Genomic DNA, 18,112 nt, shown 5'->3' on the forward strand with positions numbered 1-18,112 from the left:
GAAAATTGATATACAGTTGAAATAGATTGTTTAAGCCAGTGAACCTTTTTCATCTTTTGAAGCCTAAATTTTCAAGTGGGGTTTCTGTTCAGGTGGAGTTTGGGGGATGGTTTTTTATTTTTGTTTGTTTGCCATGCCACACAGTTTGCGATATCTTAGTTCCCCAACCAAGAATCAGACCCCAGGCTCCGGCAGTGACAGCACCAAGTCCTAAGCACTGGACCACCAGGGAATTCCTGATTTTTCTTTATGGATACCAGTGGTGGAGAAATTTAAGTAACTAAGAATTTTTGGTCTTTACTGATTGACTACTGATATCAGAGACACATTCTGTTAGCGTCTCCAGCATCGGATTTCTAGGAGCCATCACTTGAATTCTTTTGAATGTTTGCCAATCTAGTGTACACAAAATTCTATTTATTAGTAAAAAAATAAATAAAAGTGATCACAGTTGACCACAATGTGCTTTAAGAGAAATTTTTTTTCTTCGGACAGACATAAAGATGATAAACCAGTGAAATGTCATCAGTATGATGGTCTTGTGGAACTGGCGACAATTTGTGCTCTTTGTAATGACTCTGCTTTGGATTACAATGAGGTGAGCCTCCTCATAAATGAGAAACTAGACCTGGCTGTTTCTAGTTCAAGGGTGCGGTGGGCAGGATGAAAATCTAGCCTTCCTTCCTCCCTTTTTGAAAGTCCAAGTTCCTGATTTTATTTGCCCTTTCCGTTAAGAGCTTGTCTCTTATCAGAGCCAGCATGATCTACCCAAAGAAAGCTTGGAGCCTTTCATAATACTCTCTGTGGCTGAGCATTGCAGTTACTCAGCTAGGAGCTGTAGCATACATGATGTTCTCTTCTGTGTATAGCTTAGTTACTATAAATGAGTAAAGCCAAGGATACTTTCTCCTGAAAGTATAGGGTGTTGATCTTGGCTTTTTAAGATGGGTATCATTGTATCCTTGAGGACAGGTTGAGGCTTAGAAGGTTGTTTTGATGATGTTATTATGTAAAATTTAACCAACAGAAAACCTTCTTTCCTCCCTTTTTAAATTATAGACAGTGAGATACATTTTTTGGTTTCTAAAGGCAAGCCCGTCCCCAACAGAAACAGAATGTAAATTCTGTAGAATGATAAATAATGACATGGAATTACAAATACTATGTGCAGGCTCTCATGTTTCAGTTAATACTGTGATTATTTGCTTATAGTTCAGGGGAATGAAAGACCTAATTATTAGAAAAAGATCAAATGCACACCTGTCCTTTGAGTTCATTTTTAATTATTAAGGATCATGTGTTCCAGGATAGGATAAAAATGACCCAGAGAACAATGATGTAATGGAGGACAGTGTCCTTCTCTGGAAAAAGTCTTTATTAAAGAAAATTTCCTTGTTTTTACTACTTTTTCCTTTTTGTAATTTGTATGCTTTCAACTACTACAGGCGAAAGGTGTGTATGAAAAAGTTGGAGAAGCTACAGAGACTGCTCTCACCTGCCTGGTAGAGAAGATGAATGTATTTGATACCGAATTGAAGGGTCTTTCTAAAATAGAACGAGCAAATGCCTGCAACTCGGTCAGTATTTGAGCTTGGTGGTGTTCATGCTGCCCATCGTGCCTGCCGTATATCCTCGGTCCACTCACTCACTCTCTTAGACAACTTACACTATACTTTATTTCCTCAAACTCTCAGTCCTTCTCCATCTTTGCTGTAAGATAAACTGATCTGGCCATTTGACCAAGAAAATAAGACTTGTCAGTGGACAGCTTCCATATGCAGCCACCAGTGCTGGGACATGTGCTCTTTCTGCTCCCAGTAAATCCCAGCTGCTTCTTGTCCAATAAGCCCCAGCATCTCTCCTGCATTATCAATCTCCTGTCTCTACTGGGTCTTCATTAGAGAAATAATAGTTGTTTATCTTAAAACTTTTTCATTTAAGCACCCTGCTTCTTTTCCTTCATGGTGAAATGTCTCAGAGAACCGTTTTTATGTATTATTTCACTTTCCCCATTTTCTTGAGTCCACTCCAGTCAAGCTTAAGGCTCCTTCCAGTCTATCAAAACTTCTTATCAAAGTAGCCCATGACCTTGTGTTAAATGGTCTAATTGTTTATGCAAGTGTACTACTAACACATTTTAAAGTTCACAGAGCAGAAGTTGACAGAAGTAAAAAGTAAACTAGACAAATTGACAGTTAGAGTTGGAGGTTTTAACACACCTATCTCAAAAATTGATAGAACAAGCGGATGAAAAAAAATAAGGATATGGAGCAACACTTGTAAATATACTTAACCCTTTTTCCTCTTGTGCTGCTCCTAATATGCTTTTCAGATCCATAAGGAACAATTTACCAGAATACACCATATTGCTGGTCCATGAAGCAAGACTCAACAAATTACAAAGGGTGTAAACTGTTGTTGACCACAATAGAATTAAACTAGAAATCAGGTAAAACGATACCTAAGTTTCCATCTGAAGAAAATGGAAAAACAAATATAAGTAGAAGGAAATAGGAAATAATAAAGACAAGATCAAAAAGCTGTTCTGAAAATTTTTATATCAATAAATTTGACAGCATAGAAGAAATCAACAAATTCTTTCAGTAGCACAGCTTTCTAAGCTGACATTTTTCTAAGAAAAATGGAATAATCCTATGCCTGTTAAACTAACTGGATCTATAATTCAAAATCTATGCTTCCCCTCAAATTATTCAGGCCCAGTTGTGCCAACACTGAAGAAATACAAGTTTTCAGGAGTTGCTTGCTGTCCAGTAGTTAGGACTTGACACTTTCCCTCAAGCTGTACAGTGTGGCCCCGCCAAGAATGGCAGAAAACCAGCATAACCCTGATAGCAAAACCTGACATTGATGTAACTTTCATAATACAGAAGTAGAGATTCTCAGCACAACGTTAGCAAACTAAATCTAGTAGTAATTAAAACTTTAACATGCTGTATTTATTTGAGCAGAATTCCTACAGCTGTGGTGAGTGGAGTAGCAGTACTAGGGGGGTGCAGGTGTGTCTTGTTAGGTGTGCGAACACTAGGCAAATGTGTGGTCCCTCAGCTATTCTCCCTTGCCTGTCGGAGTCCCAGAACCAGGATTTTCTTAGGCTGAGCAAAGTGGCAGGCAGGGTGGACTGGCCTGTTGAGGAGACCCAGGTGCTGGAGGCTGACCAGATGGTCAGTGTCTGCCAGCAGCTGTTGCGGATGGTTTTACTCAGGTTTAGCTGCACCAAGTGTGTGAGGCCACAGAATCCAGTGACAGTTCATTGCAGGACAGGTCCAGCATGTGGCCCAAAAAGAGCTGGCAGCTCCATGACATGGACCTTGTTCAGGTTGCTGAGGCTCAGGCCTAGTGTTTGCTGACCAGCTTGTCGCTTATGGTCATGGTGATGCCCGCTGAGTGGACCTAAGCAGTAACCTCTGTTCCAGCCAGAGTGGTGAGTGGTTGCTGAGCTGAGAAGCAGAGTAAGCAACATGCCAACAAGATGGTACCACACACGAAGGTCAGGGTGGCAGGCAGCGGCAGGTAAAGTTAGAATCAGAGGAAGGGAAGGAGCCTAGACGCCCAGAAGCAACCAAAGGAAGCTCAGAAATGGAAGCTGCAGAAGCCAGAGAATAGGGGTTGAAGGGACTATGCGGACAAGCAGGAGCAGAAGAGACCTAGGAGGAAACAAGCCAGGCCCTGAAGTCTGCGTCTGGTCCTGCCCTGGCAGACCTGGAAGCAGAGAGGCCCCCTGCAGCAGGGTGAGTGCCGTCTCCCTGCAGTGCGTGCAGGGGGGCGTCAGTGCGGTCTCAGTGGGCCCTCCAGACCTGTTCCCAGTACCCGCCGCCTCCCAGCCTTGGAGTTTAGGTTTCTTCAGAGTTGGGCTCTGCTACACACAACCCCTTAGTGTCACACCTATATACCTGTCATCGCCAAGGGGCAGCCAGTCAGTGCTTGAGGTTCCTCGTTGTAGCACTTTAGTGCTGTTCCTTCAGTCAGCGTTTTCTGGTAGAAGAAAGAGAAACAGGAGATTATAAATACAGCCTTCCTAGTTATACAAATGCAAAGCTTATGTCAGCTATCCTACGGTGACTTTCTTTCATCCTTCCCTGGGTATCCAGGGCAGATGAGGAGGCAGTGTTTTGGGGGAGTAGGGTGGCACCTCATGGCACAGGTAGCCTAAGGTGGGCAGCAGTGTGCCTGTTAAAGACATCGGCTATTTAAGCATTGGGTCCCACGCCAAATCTCAGGCTGTGAAAAGGACTTTAGGACCATCCAGTCCAGTCTCACACTTGCAGGCAGGGAAACAGGCCCTCAGTGGCTTGCACACCGTCTCACAGTGTGAGCAGAACGAGACTGCTCCAGCACCCTGTTCCCTTTACATCGATTTGCCTCTCTCATGCTCTCCAGGGAAATCAGAACTCGTGCCAGAATGGAGGGTGCCTCAGCGGAAGTAGAGAATCTTTCACAGTAACTTGATTCATGCTTCACAACCAAGTCTCACAGCCACAAGGGTCTTGGGCCTCTCCTGTGGCATCCTGCCCAGACTCATGGTTTCCATGAAACAAGTCCAGGTCCTTGTTTCTATTTTAGGGAATTCACCCCACTTGTCAGTAAGCAAAGCCACATTGTCTGATAGCTCTGTTATCAGTTGGTGTTTGACTAAACCCTTCAGAGGCAACCTGAAGATTTCAGCTTCAGAGACTGATGTTTAGAATTACTTGATCGCCTGTAACTACTCAATGCAGGGAACCAACTAGCAGCAACAGAGCAGGACCAGCTTTCTGAGGCCGAGTGGCCCTTTTGGATAGGACTGTTGCATTTCACAGCCCTGGTCCCGGAAGCAGTGGCTTTGTTCTCTCCACCCGGGATATATCTAGGTGGCACTAGTGGAAAGGAACCCACCTGCCAGTGCAGGAGATGTAAAAAATTCAGGTTCCATCCAAGGGCTGGGAAGACCCCCTGGAGGAGGGCATGGCAACCCACTCCACTGTTTCTGCCTGGAGAATCCCATGGACAGACAATACATAGGGTCACAAAGAGTCAGACAGACTGAAGTGATTTAGCACGTAGGATGTATCTGGTACAGAGGTTACGCCTCACTCAGAGTCAGTGCCCATTCTTGCAGTCTTCCCAGAGTCATTGGTACAACTGCTTAATGGAAACTAAATACATGGGAAGTCCCTGGTGGTCCAGTGGTTAAGACTCTGTGCTACCTTTGCAGGGAGCACTGGTTTGATCCCTGTAAGATGGCCATGTAGTGTGTGCCACCAACCACCCCGATCCCTACCCCGGAAAAAAAAAACATGTAGATAAGTAATATATTAGTCAGATAATGTCGAATGTAGTGATTGTCCTTTTATCGGTCTGGCTGAGAGGATGCTTCATTACACTCATAATTGCCTCTGTTGGATGCTGAGGTTCTTTGGGATTTTTACAGTTATTATTAAACGTTTGTCTGAATGAGTGGAAAACCCATGTTAATTCACCACGTAATTGAATAAAGGCAGAATATCATAAGATCATTTAATTCAGAAAAGGCATCTGATAAAATTTAATCTCAGTTTATGATAAAAACTAAGCAAGCATCTTCTGGCTGATGGTGTAGTTACACAAAGTTAACATTCCTAACAGGCAAGAGAATTTACTCTCAGCATGTCTGTTCAGTGTAGTACTGGCAGCCCTAGTTCATGTGAAAGAAAGCCAACAAAAAATAGGAAAGGATAAATAAAGTATGTTGATTTTATGGTAATATGGCTGTATATATAGATAAACCAGTGGAGTCTGAATCTGAAGGTTAATTCTCGGTTTTTGTTTTCCCTGAGCTGTCAGTTTGTCCTCCCAATCTCTCCCTCCCTAAGAGAGTCCTTTACTTGCTCTCCCCCCAACCCCATCTCCTCGGCTGTATCTTCCAAGAGGCGCCAGGGCCCAGGCCTCGGCTTTTCTGTCTGCAATACTCCCTTGAACTCTTCTCTCCTTATGACTTTAAACACTGTCACTGTGCTGACACCTGATGCAGCCACTAGCTGTCTAAAGTATTTAAAATATTGAAGTGGTGTGGTGTTCTTTGCCCTTCCTTCGGTTAATTCTTAACATAACTGCCAGAGCTTGAAACTCTCCGTTGTCTTCCTGTTTTACTTGTTAAAAAAGCCAGATGCCTTACGGTGACTTTCAGGATGCTACAGCCTGCTTTTGCAACCCCTGCCATTAACCCCGAACCTTTTCTGCAAACTCCCTTCTGGCCGTGTTGCCCTGGAGGTTCCTTGAACTGCCCGGTCACATCAGTCTGCATAATATTCTCTCGGCTCACACTCACACATCCTTCATGTTTTTACTCAAATACTGCCTTCTCAGTACCATATGTAAAATTGTAACCTAGACATACATAATTTTTTTCTTCCTTGCTTATTTTTAAAATTTTTTCTCCATGGCACTTATAATCTATTTTCACATTCTAGTATGTCTTTCTCAGACTGAAGGGTGAGTTTTATGAGGGTGGGAACTTGTCTCTTGTCTATTGCTACATCTCCAGTGTCTGCCACGTAATAGGTATTTAGTGAATGTTTAACTGTTAAAAGTCAAAAGTTTATCAAAATTGCTATCCAGTAATATTCCATATATGTTCTCTTTATAGGTCATTAAACAATTGATGAAAAAGGAGTTTACTCTAGAGTTTTCACGCGACAGAAAATCAATGTCAGTTTATTGTACACCAAACAAACCAAGTCGGACGTCAATGAGCAAAATGTTTGTGAAGGCAAGTACAGCAGATTGCAATTAAACGTTCTTACCAGGATTAGAATCCCGAATGAGCTAATACATAAAATTGTTGTTCTAACATTTCCAGGGTGCTCCTGAAGGTGTCATTGACAGGTGTACCCACATTCGAGTCGGAAGTACTAAAGTGCCCATGACTCCTGGAGTCAAACAGAAGATCATGTCTGTCATTCGGGAGTGGGGCAGTGGCAGTGACACACTGCGCTGCCTGGCCTTGGCCACTCATGACAACCCACTGAGGAGAGAGGAGATGAACCTTGAGGACTCCGCCAACTTTATTAAATATGAGGTTCGTTCATGAAAAGCTTCACCCGCACCCTGCACATTCATTGTTTAGGTAGCACTCCTTCAGTAAAAGGTCAGATGAGTCTCGCTTTTGCGGAGAAAGGGGTGTGGTTATTTGTTTTCCTGCAGGCCAAATGTATCATCTTTATCATTTAAGTTGCTGTTTCAAACATACAGTTAACAGTTTAATACAGGCCTGTTACTTGTTTTGCTGCTTTCATGTAAATTAAGATAATTTCAAAATATTCATTAATTACTGACTCAAATTGTTCAAGTGGAAGGATCCTGTCTACTTCTGCTCTTGGAATTCTATCCTATCGGGTATGTGGCTTCCTGAAGTCTTGAACAAGGAAGTTTCAAGTTCAAATTTGATTACCATGGGTCACTGATTGGCTGCTGTCAATGTGTTCCTATTCCTCAGTATATTTTTTCTCTAAGAATATTATTGATGAAAGCTCAGGAATTATTTTTAGTAACAAGAATGTAGTGATAGTTTTGCTTCTGATTTATTAGAGTTAATACTGTTCTTCATTGGATTTATATTAACATCAGTGGTGTGAATTTTGCCATTAGAAAATGCAGAAACCTTTACTCTCCACACTAGGGGGGGGAAAAAACCAGAATTTCCTGTTTTGACATAAGGTGATTCTTTCACCATAGACCAATCTGACTTTCGTTGGCTGTGTGGGCATGCTGGACCCTCCGAGAATTGAAGTGGCCTCCTCTGTGAAGCTGTGCCGGCAGGCAGGCATCAGAGTCATCATGATCACAGGCGACAACAAGGGCACGGCTGTGGCCATCTGCCGCCGCATTGGCATCTTCAGGCAGGACGAGGACGTGACAGCAAAGGCCTTCACCGGTCGCGAGTTTGATGAGCTCAGTCCTTCAGCCCAGAGAGAAGCCTGCTTGAATGCACGCTGTTTTGCTCGAGTTGAACCTTCCCACAAGTCTAAAATTGTAGAATTTCTTCAGTCGTTTGATGAGATTACAGCTATGGTGAGTGTCTGTAGACGTGTACAGGTAACAAACTGCACAAACACAGCAGATTCTAATTCTGATCATTAAATTTTTAGTAATAGGTCCCATATTCGGAAATTCTTTTTTTGTCATGATCTGGGCTGTTTCTCAAGGATTCTGTTGGCCTGCAAGATTCTGGGGAAGTTTAAGACCTAGAAGCCTGCATCAGTCACAGGGGAAGTATTTGTCATGGTTAAAATGTATGTGCTTTTATCTCACGTTTCTAAAAGCTGATTTAGGACATAACTATGACGTACTCTATCACATGTTTGGAAAACCTCACCTGAAATGAGATGGTACTGGTGATGCGTTCTCTGAGAACAACCTGTTGATGAAGCATCTCCCATAGTCTTCTTTGCATCTGATTTTTCACCAAGATGTTCACATTGTGTCATGCTTGCTTTTTGCTGCTTGTCTATGAAAAGTTTCAGTTTTTAAAACAATTTTGTTGCTAAAAACCAGCTGTTCTAGTTGTCTTCCTCTTTCCTCCCCTTCCCTTCTTTCTCCAAGGAAAGCACCATTCTGAATTCAGTACTGGGTGTTTAGTAAAAGTATTAGAAAACATACATGGGAATGATAGTTCTGTATCTGTAGACTATATTTAAGCATTTCTGGCTAAGAATGGCATATTTTTGCCATGTAAATGGCATAGTATAGTTTATGTATTTATCTGCGTTTGCTCTATTCGAGATTTATCCATATGGATACAAGCATTTTGTTTTGACTGCCATGTAGGTTGTGTTGTGCTTTGTTTGGTACAATGAGTAATAACAGATTGTTTGAAGTCCCCTTTGTTCTGCTTCCTCTGAAGTGTCACCTGTAAGTTCGTTTGGCAGTTTCACCCAGAAAACTTAGTTGCCCAGAGGCCCAACAGCTCCATTCATTCCCTGGCTTCGGGATGGCCAAGTGATTGCTGGCAGTGTGTGTATTAGGTAACAGGTGTGCAAATCAGTGGTGGGTTTCTTGGCCTTTCAGACTGGAGACGGTGTAAATGACGCTCCTGCTCTGAAGAAATCTGAGATCGGCATCGCTATGGGCTCTGGCACCGCGGTGGCTAAGACGGCCTCCGAGATGGTTCTGGCTGACGACAACTTCTCCACCATCGTGGCTGCTGTGGAGGAAGGGCGGGCCATATACAACAACATGAAGCAGTTCATCCGCTACCTCATCTCCTCCAATGTCGGGGAGGTCGTCTGGTGGGTCCCTGTGGCAGACTGTGCGTGTCCCTCGGCTGGTGGTTCACGTGGCAGCAGCTTCACTCTTGGTGCAGTGGGAGGGTGGGCGGCAGGCGGAGGATGAGGCCCTTGTGGAGGTAAAGGTGCTTCTGGCCCCCAGGAGGGCTGCCTACGGCTGTCGCAGTATGCAGAAGACACGCTTGAACATGGAAAGGGGTTTAAATTAACTGTATAATACAATGTAAAATTCTTGGCTTTCTAAAAGTTAAGTTAATTTGGAATTTGGGTATGATAAACGTTTTATGATTACTCAGGGGAAAAGTTATTTCAAGTAATCGTTGCTCTCCACCGATTTTTATGGGAGAGGAGGGGATGTTGATGTTAAATAGTGGCCAAAAATAATTTGGGGTCTTTCTCTTCTTTCCTTGGGTGGACACAGTATTTTCCTAACAGCAGCCCTTGGATTTCCTGAGGCTTTAATTCCTGTCCAGCTGCTCTGGGTCAATCTGGTAACAGATGGCCTGCCTGCCACTGCACTGGGGTTCAACCCTCCTGATCTGGACATTATGAACAAACCACCCCGGAACCCAAAGGAACCACTGATCAGTGGGTGGCTCTTTTTCCGTTACCTGGCTATCGGCTGTGAGTATGGTTTTTTATATTATTTTTTTTAATTACTATTTATTTGGCTGCACTGGGTCTTAGTTGCGGCATATAGGATCTTTAGTTGCGTCATACAAACTCTTGCAACATGTGGAATCTAGTTCCTGACAAGGGATCGAATCCCAGCCCCTGCATTGGGAGCATGGAGCCTTGGCCACTATAGTATTGATTTTTAAACAAAACGTTTATGAGTCCAAACATTTCATAAATTCATCCCTTAAAAGCACTTTTTTTTTTTTCTATCCCCATATTAGGGTAGCACAATATGGCAGCTGTCCTCTTTCAGTTTATAGTAAGGTTAGTCCCTCGTTTTAGGGCTTTCGTTCTTCCTTTGGCCTTTGTGAATTAGGTTCTCAGATTTAACCCATGGGCAAAGGAAACACAGGGGCAACTCAGGCCTCACATCGCCAAGATTCCCTTTCCGTGAGTGAGAGAAGGGTTCTGTGCGTTCATCAGCAGTGTTGGCCCTTCTGCCTGTGTTGTCCCTGTCCACTTCATCCTGACCCAGGACGCTGCTTCCCTCTCTCTCTCCGTAGATTAGGAACGTGAGGTCCAGAGAGGCTAAATGGCGTCCCTAGGATCCCATAAAGCTTCCCTGATGGCTCAGTGGGTAAAGAATCCACCTTCAATGCAGGAGACACAGGAGCCGCAAGTTTGATTCCCGGGTTGGGAAGATCCCCTGGAGAAGAGCATGGCAACCCAATCCAGGCGGCTTGTCTGGAGAATCCCACGGACAAAGGAGCCCGGCAGGCTAGAGTCCAGAGGGTCGCAAAGAGTCAGACACGGCTGAGTGACTGCACACCCACAGGCTCCCGTAGGAGACTCTCTCAGTAAATTGACGTGACTTAACAGTCAGCATAAAACAGGGGGACTCTCAGCCAGCCAGTACCCGGCAGCCCGGTTTCTCACGTGGCTTCCCGGCAAATAGGTCTATCTCACGTGTCTATTTTCGCAAGTGATGGTGTGCTGTGAGCACCTGTGTGCTGAGCCTTGTCTTCGCATTTTTCTCCCTCTTTGTTGGGTAGTGTATGTCAGTGCACCACCTGCCCACTGTTCTGTTGTGATTGCTGGGCTAGAGGGTGTGCATGCTTGGACCGTGCGTGGCTACTCCTGCACTGGGACGGTCTCTTATTCTCAAGGCCCTGTGTTCTCCACTACCCTTTGTTGCTTCTTTGTAATTTGAATTCAAAAGTAATTGGGGGGGGAGGGTAGTCCAAGAACTGGCTTTGAGCACTGCCATGGTGTCCTGCACTGATGGCCTTTCCATATGAGGGCTCTGCCAGGCCTTCGATGGAGCAAAGACACTAGCAGTCCTGGAGGAGTGATCTGGTGCTCTGGCACAGCGTGGCATCACATGGAGGACAGGTACCTGAGCCCTAACACACTGGCTGTTGGTTAGAGAGCGCGTGACTGGTATAAAGGTCCTCCCCCAATTCTAGTAGTTCTAGTAGGTTCTTTTCCTCACAGATTCTCAAAGGAGAAGCCACCTGGTTCTTCTGTACCACAGACATGCTCTCATTGTGGAGACCCTCTAACTGCTCTAGCTGATGCGAGTTAGCAGGTGCTGGTGGCGGCACAGGCTCAGTGACCCCACGTCTCTGATCTCCGTCCCGGGGGTCGGCCCATGAAGCAGTGCCTGCAGAGATGCTGCTAGCTGTAAGACCCCACGTGTATCAGTGTCGTGATGTTTGTTCCCAGGTTACGTTGGCGCTGCTACGGTGGGTGCTGCCGCGTGGTGGTTCATTGCTGCCGAGGGTGGTCCAAGAGTGTCCTTCTACCAGCTGGTACGTAGCCACCTTTCTTTCTGTATCTTACATGCAGATGCATGGTAAGCCTTCACATACAAGGGTGTCCTTGAGCTTTCTGTGGTTTGGATGTCTGTCAGATACTCTTAAGAACTGAACAGTAAGCAGTTGCATCTAAGGTTGTTCTGAAAGACCAGGGCTTCTCTGGGAAATGGGGTGAGATCCTGTATGGGGCTGTATTCTGGGCTTAGTGTGGAATTTGTGTGTGGACCTTGGGAATGTCTTTGGCTGATTGGGAACTTGGTGTCGGGCTTTTGTTGCAGAGTCACTTCCTACAGTGTAAAGAGGACAACCCGGACTTTGAAGGCGTGGACTGTGCAGTCTTTGAATCCCCATATCCAATGACAATGGCGCTCTCTGTTCTAGTAACTATAGAGATGTGCAACGCCCTCAACAGGTCCGTGACTCTTCTTAACGTCCTGGGGGATTGTGTGTGTGTCATGGTTGATTGAGAGTTGCAGGAAAGCTCTGTCCTCCCCAAAAGGAAGAACAAGCAGCACCGGTTTTAAGAGCTTAAGTCATCATCGCCTCCAGGAAGCAGTGGGAGTGCTTAGCCACATGTTCCTTAAGAGACGGCAGAGGCCAAAAATAGGGACTTCAGTGCCCACAGGGAAGGAGCTGTTGCCCTTTAGCATCAAGACAAACGGTATCATCTAATTATGCCAGTGACAAAAATGGAAATTTCAAAATAGCCTAAGTGTCAAGGGCAATTGAGAGCAGCTTTGAACCCACTGAAATAAGATCACTCTGCCAAAGCCTAGATTTAAGTTGAAGTCTGTCCTACATCTGAATGTTATTCCTTAACTTTGCCACCGTAGAAACTTAGTACAATTAGGTCAGTGGGCAATGCCAAGGCAGCCGTCACCTTATTGAAGTGTGGTTCCGAACAGACTCTGTCAGTGAGGGCACATGCCTTTGCCCTTCGGCGGGCACCTTTCACCTGCCTCTCCTTGTTCCACAGCTTGTCTGAAAACCAGTCCTTGCTGAGGATGCCCCCTTGGGAGAATATATGGCTCGTGGGCTCCATCTGCCTGTCGATGTCGCTCCACTTCCTGATCCTCTATGTGGAACCCTTGCCAGTAAGCAGTGTGGGGAGCCCGGGCTGGGGCCTGTCTGCCTGTCCAGCAAGTTGGGCAGCTTGATGAGGTTTCTTTGTGTTTCAGCTTATTTTCCAGATCACACCGCTGAATGTGACCCAGTGGCTGATGGTGCTGAAAATCTCCTTGCCTGTGATTCTAATGGATGAGACCCTCAAGTTTGTGGCCCGCAACTACCTAGAACCTGGTAAAGAGTGTGTGCAGCCTGCCACCAAACCCTGCTCGTTCTCGGCATGCACCGATGGGATCTCCTGGCCCTTTGTGCTGCTCGTAATGCCCCTGGTGATCTGGGTCTATAGCACAGACACTAACTTCAGTGATATGTTCTGGTCTTGACTGACAGTTTTGCATAAAGAAGATGTTTAACTTAATCAATTAATTTTTTTTATTGTTTAAAGCAACTGTCTATTTCTGCTGAATTTTCACATGAACATATTGGCTGGTGAAGGAAGTTTCATATTCTAGATTTTGTTTTGCTTTTTCTGACTTCAGTGGGGCAAGATTTTCCTTTTTTATACACATAATTAAAGTGTCCATTGACATGTACAGAGAACTAACACTATTTTATGCAAATATTTTTTTGTAGATGAAAAAAAGCATGTACAGTGTTCTGTTTAATACTCATCCTTGTAAAAAAAAAAAAAAAGTTGAGCCAGCAGACATTGTCAGCAAATTAATTGGCAGCAGATTTTAGGAAATGAATGTGTGTGGTTTTTTCTAAAACTAAATAGCATGTCTTGTGTCTTTTGCATGATTATCTGGATTTAATCTGAGATCACAGTCTAATTTTCATTCATAAGCCAATTTTTCTGCACTGAGCAGAGTACTGCTACCTCAGTCAGTATTTTTTGGTTTGCCACCCCCTTCACCCCTCAGTCCTGTGTTCACCTCCACCCCCACCCTGCTCGGCTGCTTCTCCTGTAGGGTTTTGATGGTTCTGTTTACATCAGTCTTAACAAGAGGTATGCCTGTTCTCGCTTGTGCAGAAAACATTGTTCCAGATTCAATCGACTGGGTTCATGTCCCCTCACATAGTTTTTAAGGTTATTTATTTAAATGTCTAATGTATTTTATTGTAACAGACATTGTTTTGCCAACATTGCCTATTTCAGTGGCACTTCACAATCTAGTTTAAAAAGAAAAATAAAACATTTTAAATGGACAGAGAAAAATAACCGTCTTGTTTTTAACTATTAAGTGGCTTAGTTCTCTTAGGTTCTTAGCTCAGAATTATTTACTGTGCTCGAGGGGAAGAAGGATCCTGTTCTGCTGCATAGGTCGTTGTAGGAATTTTATTTTTGGTGTATAGGCACTAATTGTCATCTGTGATACATTTTTATGCAAGTTTCTGCTGGCCTATTTTAGCCTGGTGTAGAGGACGTAAGGGTGTGTGTGTGTGTGTGTGTGTGTGTTTTGTAAAATTTTGTAAATAGCACATGACCAAATGAACATATTGTATAGAACTATTTTTATTTGAATGTGGCACTAACCACCACCATTGTTACTATAAATGTTTGCGCATGTTCAAGATCAGTCTTACCAACAGTGTATAAGTCATTAACAGCCCTAACTGTGGTGTTTTCCTCCAATGCCTTCCAACATCCATCAACTAACGTGAGTATTCCCTGGAATTTAGATGCTTTAGCCTGAAGGTGACTGCCGCTAAGTGAGCTGGGTGTATAAGACACTGATGAGTCAGGCACCCTGAGAGGAGCGGGTACGCAATACACGGCACCCGTGGGCTGGGGTAGCTGCTCTAGACGCCACCCACCACCTTGGACAGCGGCGCAGCCAGGTGTCAGGGAGGACCTGGGGGAAGACAGAATAGTTTGCTTCGGTCAGACTGACAGGTACCTTCACAAACGCCAAGATGCGGATTCACAGAAAAACTTTTCAGTTTCTTTGATCTTTGTTAGCGGCAAGGATTGGTCCCAGAATCTTGCTACCTGGATCATTAAAAAGCAAGTGGAAGCAAGTAACTGAACCAGTAAACTCATGCATCCTTTTGTTCTCCCCACCCGGTCACACCACACAGCTTGCAGGATCTTAGTTCCTGAAATTGAACTAGGGCTCCAGCAGTGAGAACAGAATCCTAACCACTGGGTCACTGGGGAATTCCCTGGTTCATTTTTAAGTAGGCCATCTTTTTCCACCTTCTGGGTCATATCCTTTGTAGCTAAGACTTATCTTCTCTCTCCAGGGTACGTTAGTTAACGTACCATAGCTGAGCATTAGCCAAAGTGAAGGGCCTAGGCAGTACATATTCATGCTGGTAGCTTGTCCTCGTGAAGCTCCTGGTGTTCTCATGGGTACCTGAAGTCCCGGATATGGGGCCAGCTGAATAACACGTAAATGCTGCAAGTATGAGGAAAGCTAACAGGTATCAAGCAGAACAGGGTGCTGCCAAGTTTAAGAGGTTTCCGTGTACGGGGTAGAAAGGGCACATGGAGACAGATTCTTAACGCAGAGTCCTGGTCTGGCTCCCTGAGGCCTCAGAGGAAAGGGAAGCTGGTTTGCTTGGCAGAGAATATAGGAGGTACGTTTTGCCAACTTTAGCATTATGAATTGCAGAAAGAAACAAGTTGAGCAGATCAAGTGCAAGGAGTGTGTCTTGGCTGCAAACCAAACCAGGATGTCTGAGCTTGTTGGGTGGGGTGCTATTGAACGGTCAACTTTTCCTGACTCAGTTCCTTGATTTATTGGTCTTTACAAAAGAAGTTGAATGGTATGGGTGGCTGTTGCCCTGTGGTTTCTCAGCTTCAGGCCTGTCCAGCCCACAGGTGGTTTGGGCACCCACTTCCCTCAACCCAGACAGCTGGGAGTGGGGGAGACCTGGTGCTACAAGAGCCCCTTAGCTGCTCTGCTTTAGGCTTTGCCGCCAAAAACCATGTCCACACTGGCACTTCCTCAGTAGTTGGTGCTGCTGTGGGCATATCCCTGGCCCCTGGACTTGTGGGGAGCAGGAGTCCAGCTATCCTCACCAGGTCCCTGCAAGGAAGGGAGTGTTGGCCCCATCCTCACTGCGTATGGGCTCAGGCAGCTCTTGCCTGAAACCTCTCCAGGGTCTTTGCTGTCAGCAAGTGGGCTGAAGGCCCATCCCCTCAGAGTTCTGGTTTTTGCCACCCCATCCCCAGACTGGCCTCTTTCCTTTGCTCAGGAAATGGCATTCTTACATGTTCCTTAAATGGGGTGCCATGCCCGCCACTCATTCTGCATCTACATAGAGCAGGTGGCACACCGGGTAGGAAGAGCCGCGTGAGCTCAGACACAAGCAGGGCAACTGCCACCTTCCCTCACAAGTGGCTGCTTCCATTTACCTCAGACTGGGGCCCAGACCCCTGAATGTCCATGTGGTGGGCAGACCTCAGGAATATCTGAGACCCACAAGCCTTAGCTCAGTGTCTGCCAGGCCTGCTGTGTTTGCAGTGTGCATACAGCACATGGAAAAACCACCAGCCGGCAGTTAACAATTGAGGGTAATCTGCAGCCTTTTTTCTTGAAAGGGAACAGTGATAAGCAGTTCCCCTCCTAGGACTGGGTCTGGCTGGGCCTGCAGCCCAGAGGCTGGTCCCAAGGGAAGGAAGGGATGGGAGCTAGAGGCTTGGCGCTGATTACCATACTGCTCACTGTGCTTGGCCTTCCTCACCCCCTGCACTGCTAACCAAGGACTTTCTCAACTTCTGTTAAACCTGAAGCAATTAAGTGTCTGCCTGGTGGGATACTCTGTAGCCAAATGACAGGAGGGGCCTGTAAGTTAATCAGAAATGCTGGTCAGAAATCTTAAAAGATCAAACTGAACATTCCTTTTCATCTGTCACTGTTAATCCCAGCCTTAAGTTAGTTATTCTAACATTTCCTCCCCATATTTCATAAAGCTGATTTCCTCTCTCTTTCCTTTTCAGCAATACTGGAGTAACCGCTTCCTAAACCATTTTGCAGAAATTTAAGGGTGTTCAGTTGCGTGCATGTGCGTTTTTAGCAACACATCTACCAGCCCTCTGCATGATTGATGTTGGGGGAAAAAGAAAATTAGAAAAAAGTCCCCAACTTGTTGTGTGTTATGTGGAGGAAACGTGTATTACCAGTGGGGTTTTAGCTTTTGAATCAAAATAATAACAAATGTACAATTTAACTTAATGAATCAGAAAGCCTCTCCAGAGAAGTCTGGTTTCTTTGCTGCAAGAAGAATGAGGTTCTGAAACCTTATCCAAGAACTTAGAAGCCATCAGCCAAGTCTCCGTATTTCTCTGTGCAAAATATCATAGCTTAAATAAATGTACAATATTCAATTGTAATGCATGCCTTCAGTTGTAAGTAGCCAGATTTCTCTATGGTGTCATTGAAACATGCTACTTTTTAATTGGCCCTGTACAGTTTGCTTATTTATAAATTTATTGAAAACACTACAGGTGTTGAATGGTTAAAAATGTAGGCTTCCAGTTCATAACTTCAGTTATTTTCCTGAGTGTGCAAACAGCTATTTTGCACTGTATTAAATGTAACTTATTTAATGAAATCAGAAGCAGTAGACAGATGTTGGTGCAATACAAATATTGTGATGCATTTATATCAATAAAATGCTAAACGTCAGTTTATCACAACGCATGTTTGACTTTAGACTGTAAATAGAGATCAGTTTATGTCTGTGCTGGTAACAAGCATTGCACAGACATGGTTTCAGGTAAATAAATCTATTCTACGATAAGTTTACAGTGTGCTGTTGACTGTTCTCCTGTGGGAGGTGCGGGTGGGTGATGTGCACTGAGGGCCTCCAGCCCTGGCACCCTGAGCAGTTGTGCCCTTGGGTAGATAATAGGGACAGGAAGTTCCTGTTGACTTTCTGCCAGTAGGAGAGCAGAGTGGTAGAAGGTCTGCTTGTGTGACGTGAGAGCTATAAAATATTCCTGTCCTGGTTCCACTACCTCAAGTATGAGGAAAAGTATGTGTGTCATCAGTGTGGTTTTCAGAGATAATTATCATGATTTAAAATCTGTCAGCAGCTTGGGAACTAGTGATGGAGAGATGCTTGTAATACTGCTCATATCAAAATTAAAATTTTTTATATTCCTACTAGATAGAGAAAAGAACTAAGTGACTCAGCTGTACTCATTTTTTAAATAACTGAAATCAACTCCACATACATGGGGAAAAAAGATTTGGGGGGGGGGAATGTGGGGAGAAATATTTGACTTAACATCATCTATTTTGATGTCCCAGAAGCACTGACTTCAGAATCACACTCACCATCTACCATTGCCCTTAGTGCTGTCCTGGAGCGTCACTACACTCAGACGAGAGAAGGGAA

General features: G+C 44.6%; 1 protein-coding gene across 2 annotated transcripts in view; it reads left to right on the plus strand.

Moving 5' to 3' along the window:
• ATP2A2 (ATPase sarcoplasmic/endoplasmic reticulum Ca2+ transporting 2) overlaps positions 1–17,894 on the plus strand; it is a 56,949-nt gene extending 39,055 nt beyond the window's left edge. The window contains exons 10-21 of one of the 2 annotated variants that reach the window (XM_052654421.1): positions 496–598; positions 1,446–1,577; positions 6,623–6,745; positions 6,836–7,054; positions 7,711–8,046; positions 9,043–9,263; positions 9,682–9,884; positions 11,604–11,689; positions 11,974–12,107; positions 12,672–12,789; positions 12,874–12,994; positions 16,710–17,894. In XM_052654421.1, the coding sequence (XP_052510381.1) occupies positions 496–598; positions 1,446–1,577; positions 6,623–6,745; positions 6,836–7,054; positions 7,711–8,046; positions 9,043–9,263; positions 9,682–9,884; positions 11,604–11,689; positions 11,974–12,107; positions 12,672–12,789; positions 12,874–12,994; positions 16,710–16,723 (1,810 nt within the window). In that variant the 3' untranslated portion in view covers positions 16,724–17,894. Of the gene's footprint in view, positions 1–495; positions 599–1,445; positions 1,578–6,622; positions 6,746–6,835; positions 7,055–7,710; positions 8,047–9,042; positions 9,264–9,681; positions 9,885–11,603; positions 11,690–11,973; positions 12,108–12,671; positions 12,790–12,873; positions 13,159–16,709 lie in introns of those variants that run through there. The other variant, XM_052654420.1, reaches the window with a different exon arrangement.
• The last annotated feature ends 218 nt before the right edge of the window (positions 17,895–18,112 follow it).

The sequence above is a fragment of the Budorcas taxicolor genome, chromosome 17 (assembly GCF_023091745.1).
Source record: "Budorcas taxicolor isolate Tak-1 chromosome 17, Takin1.1, whole genome shotgun sequence".
NCBI lineage: Eukaryota > Metazoa > Chordata > Mammalia > Artiodactyla > Bovidae > Budorcas > Budorcas taxicolor.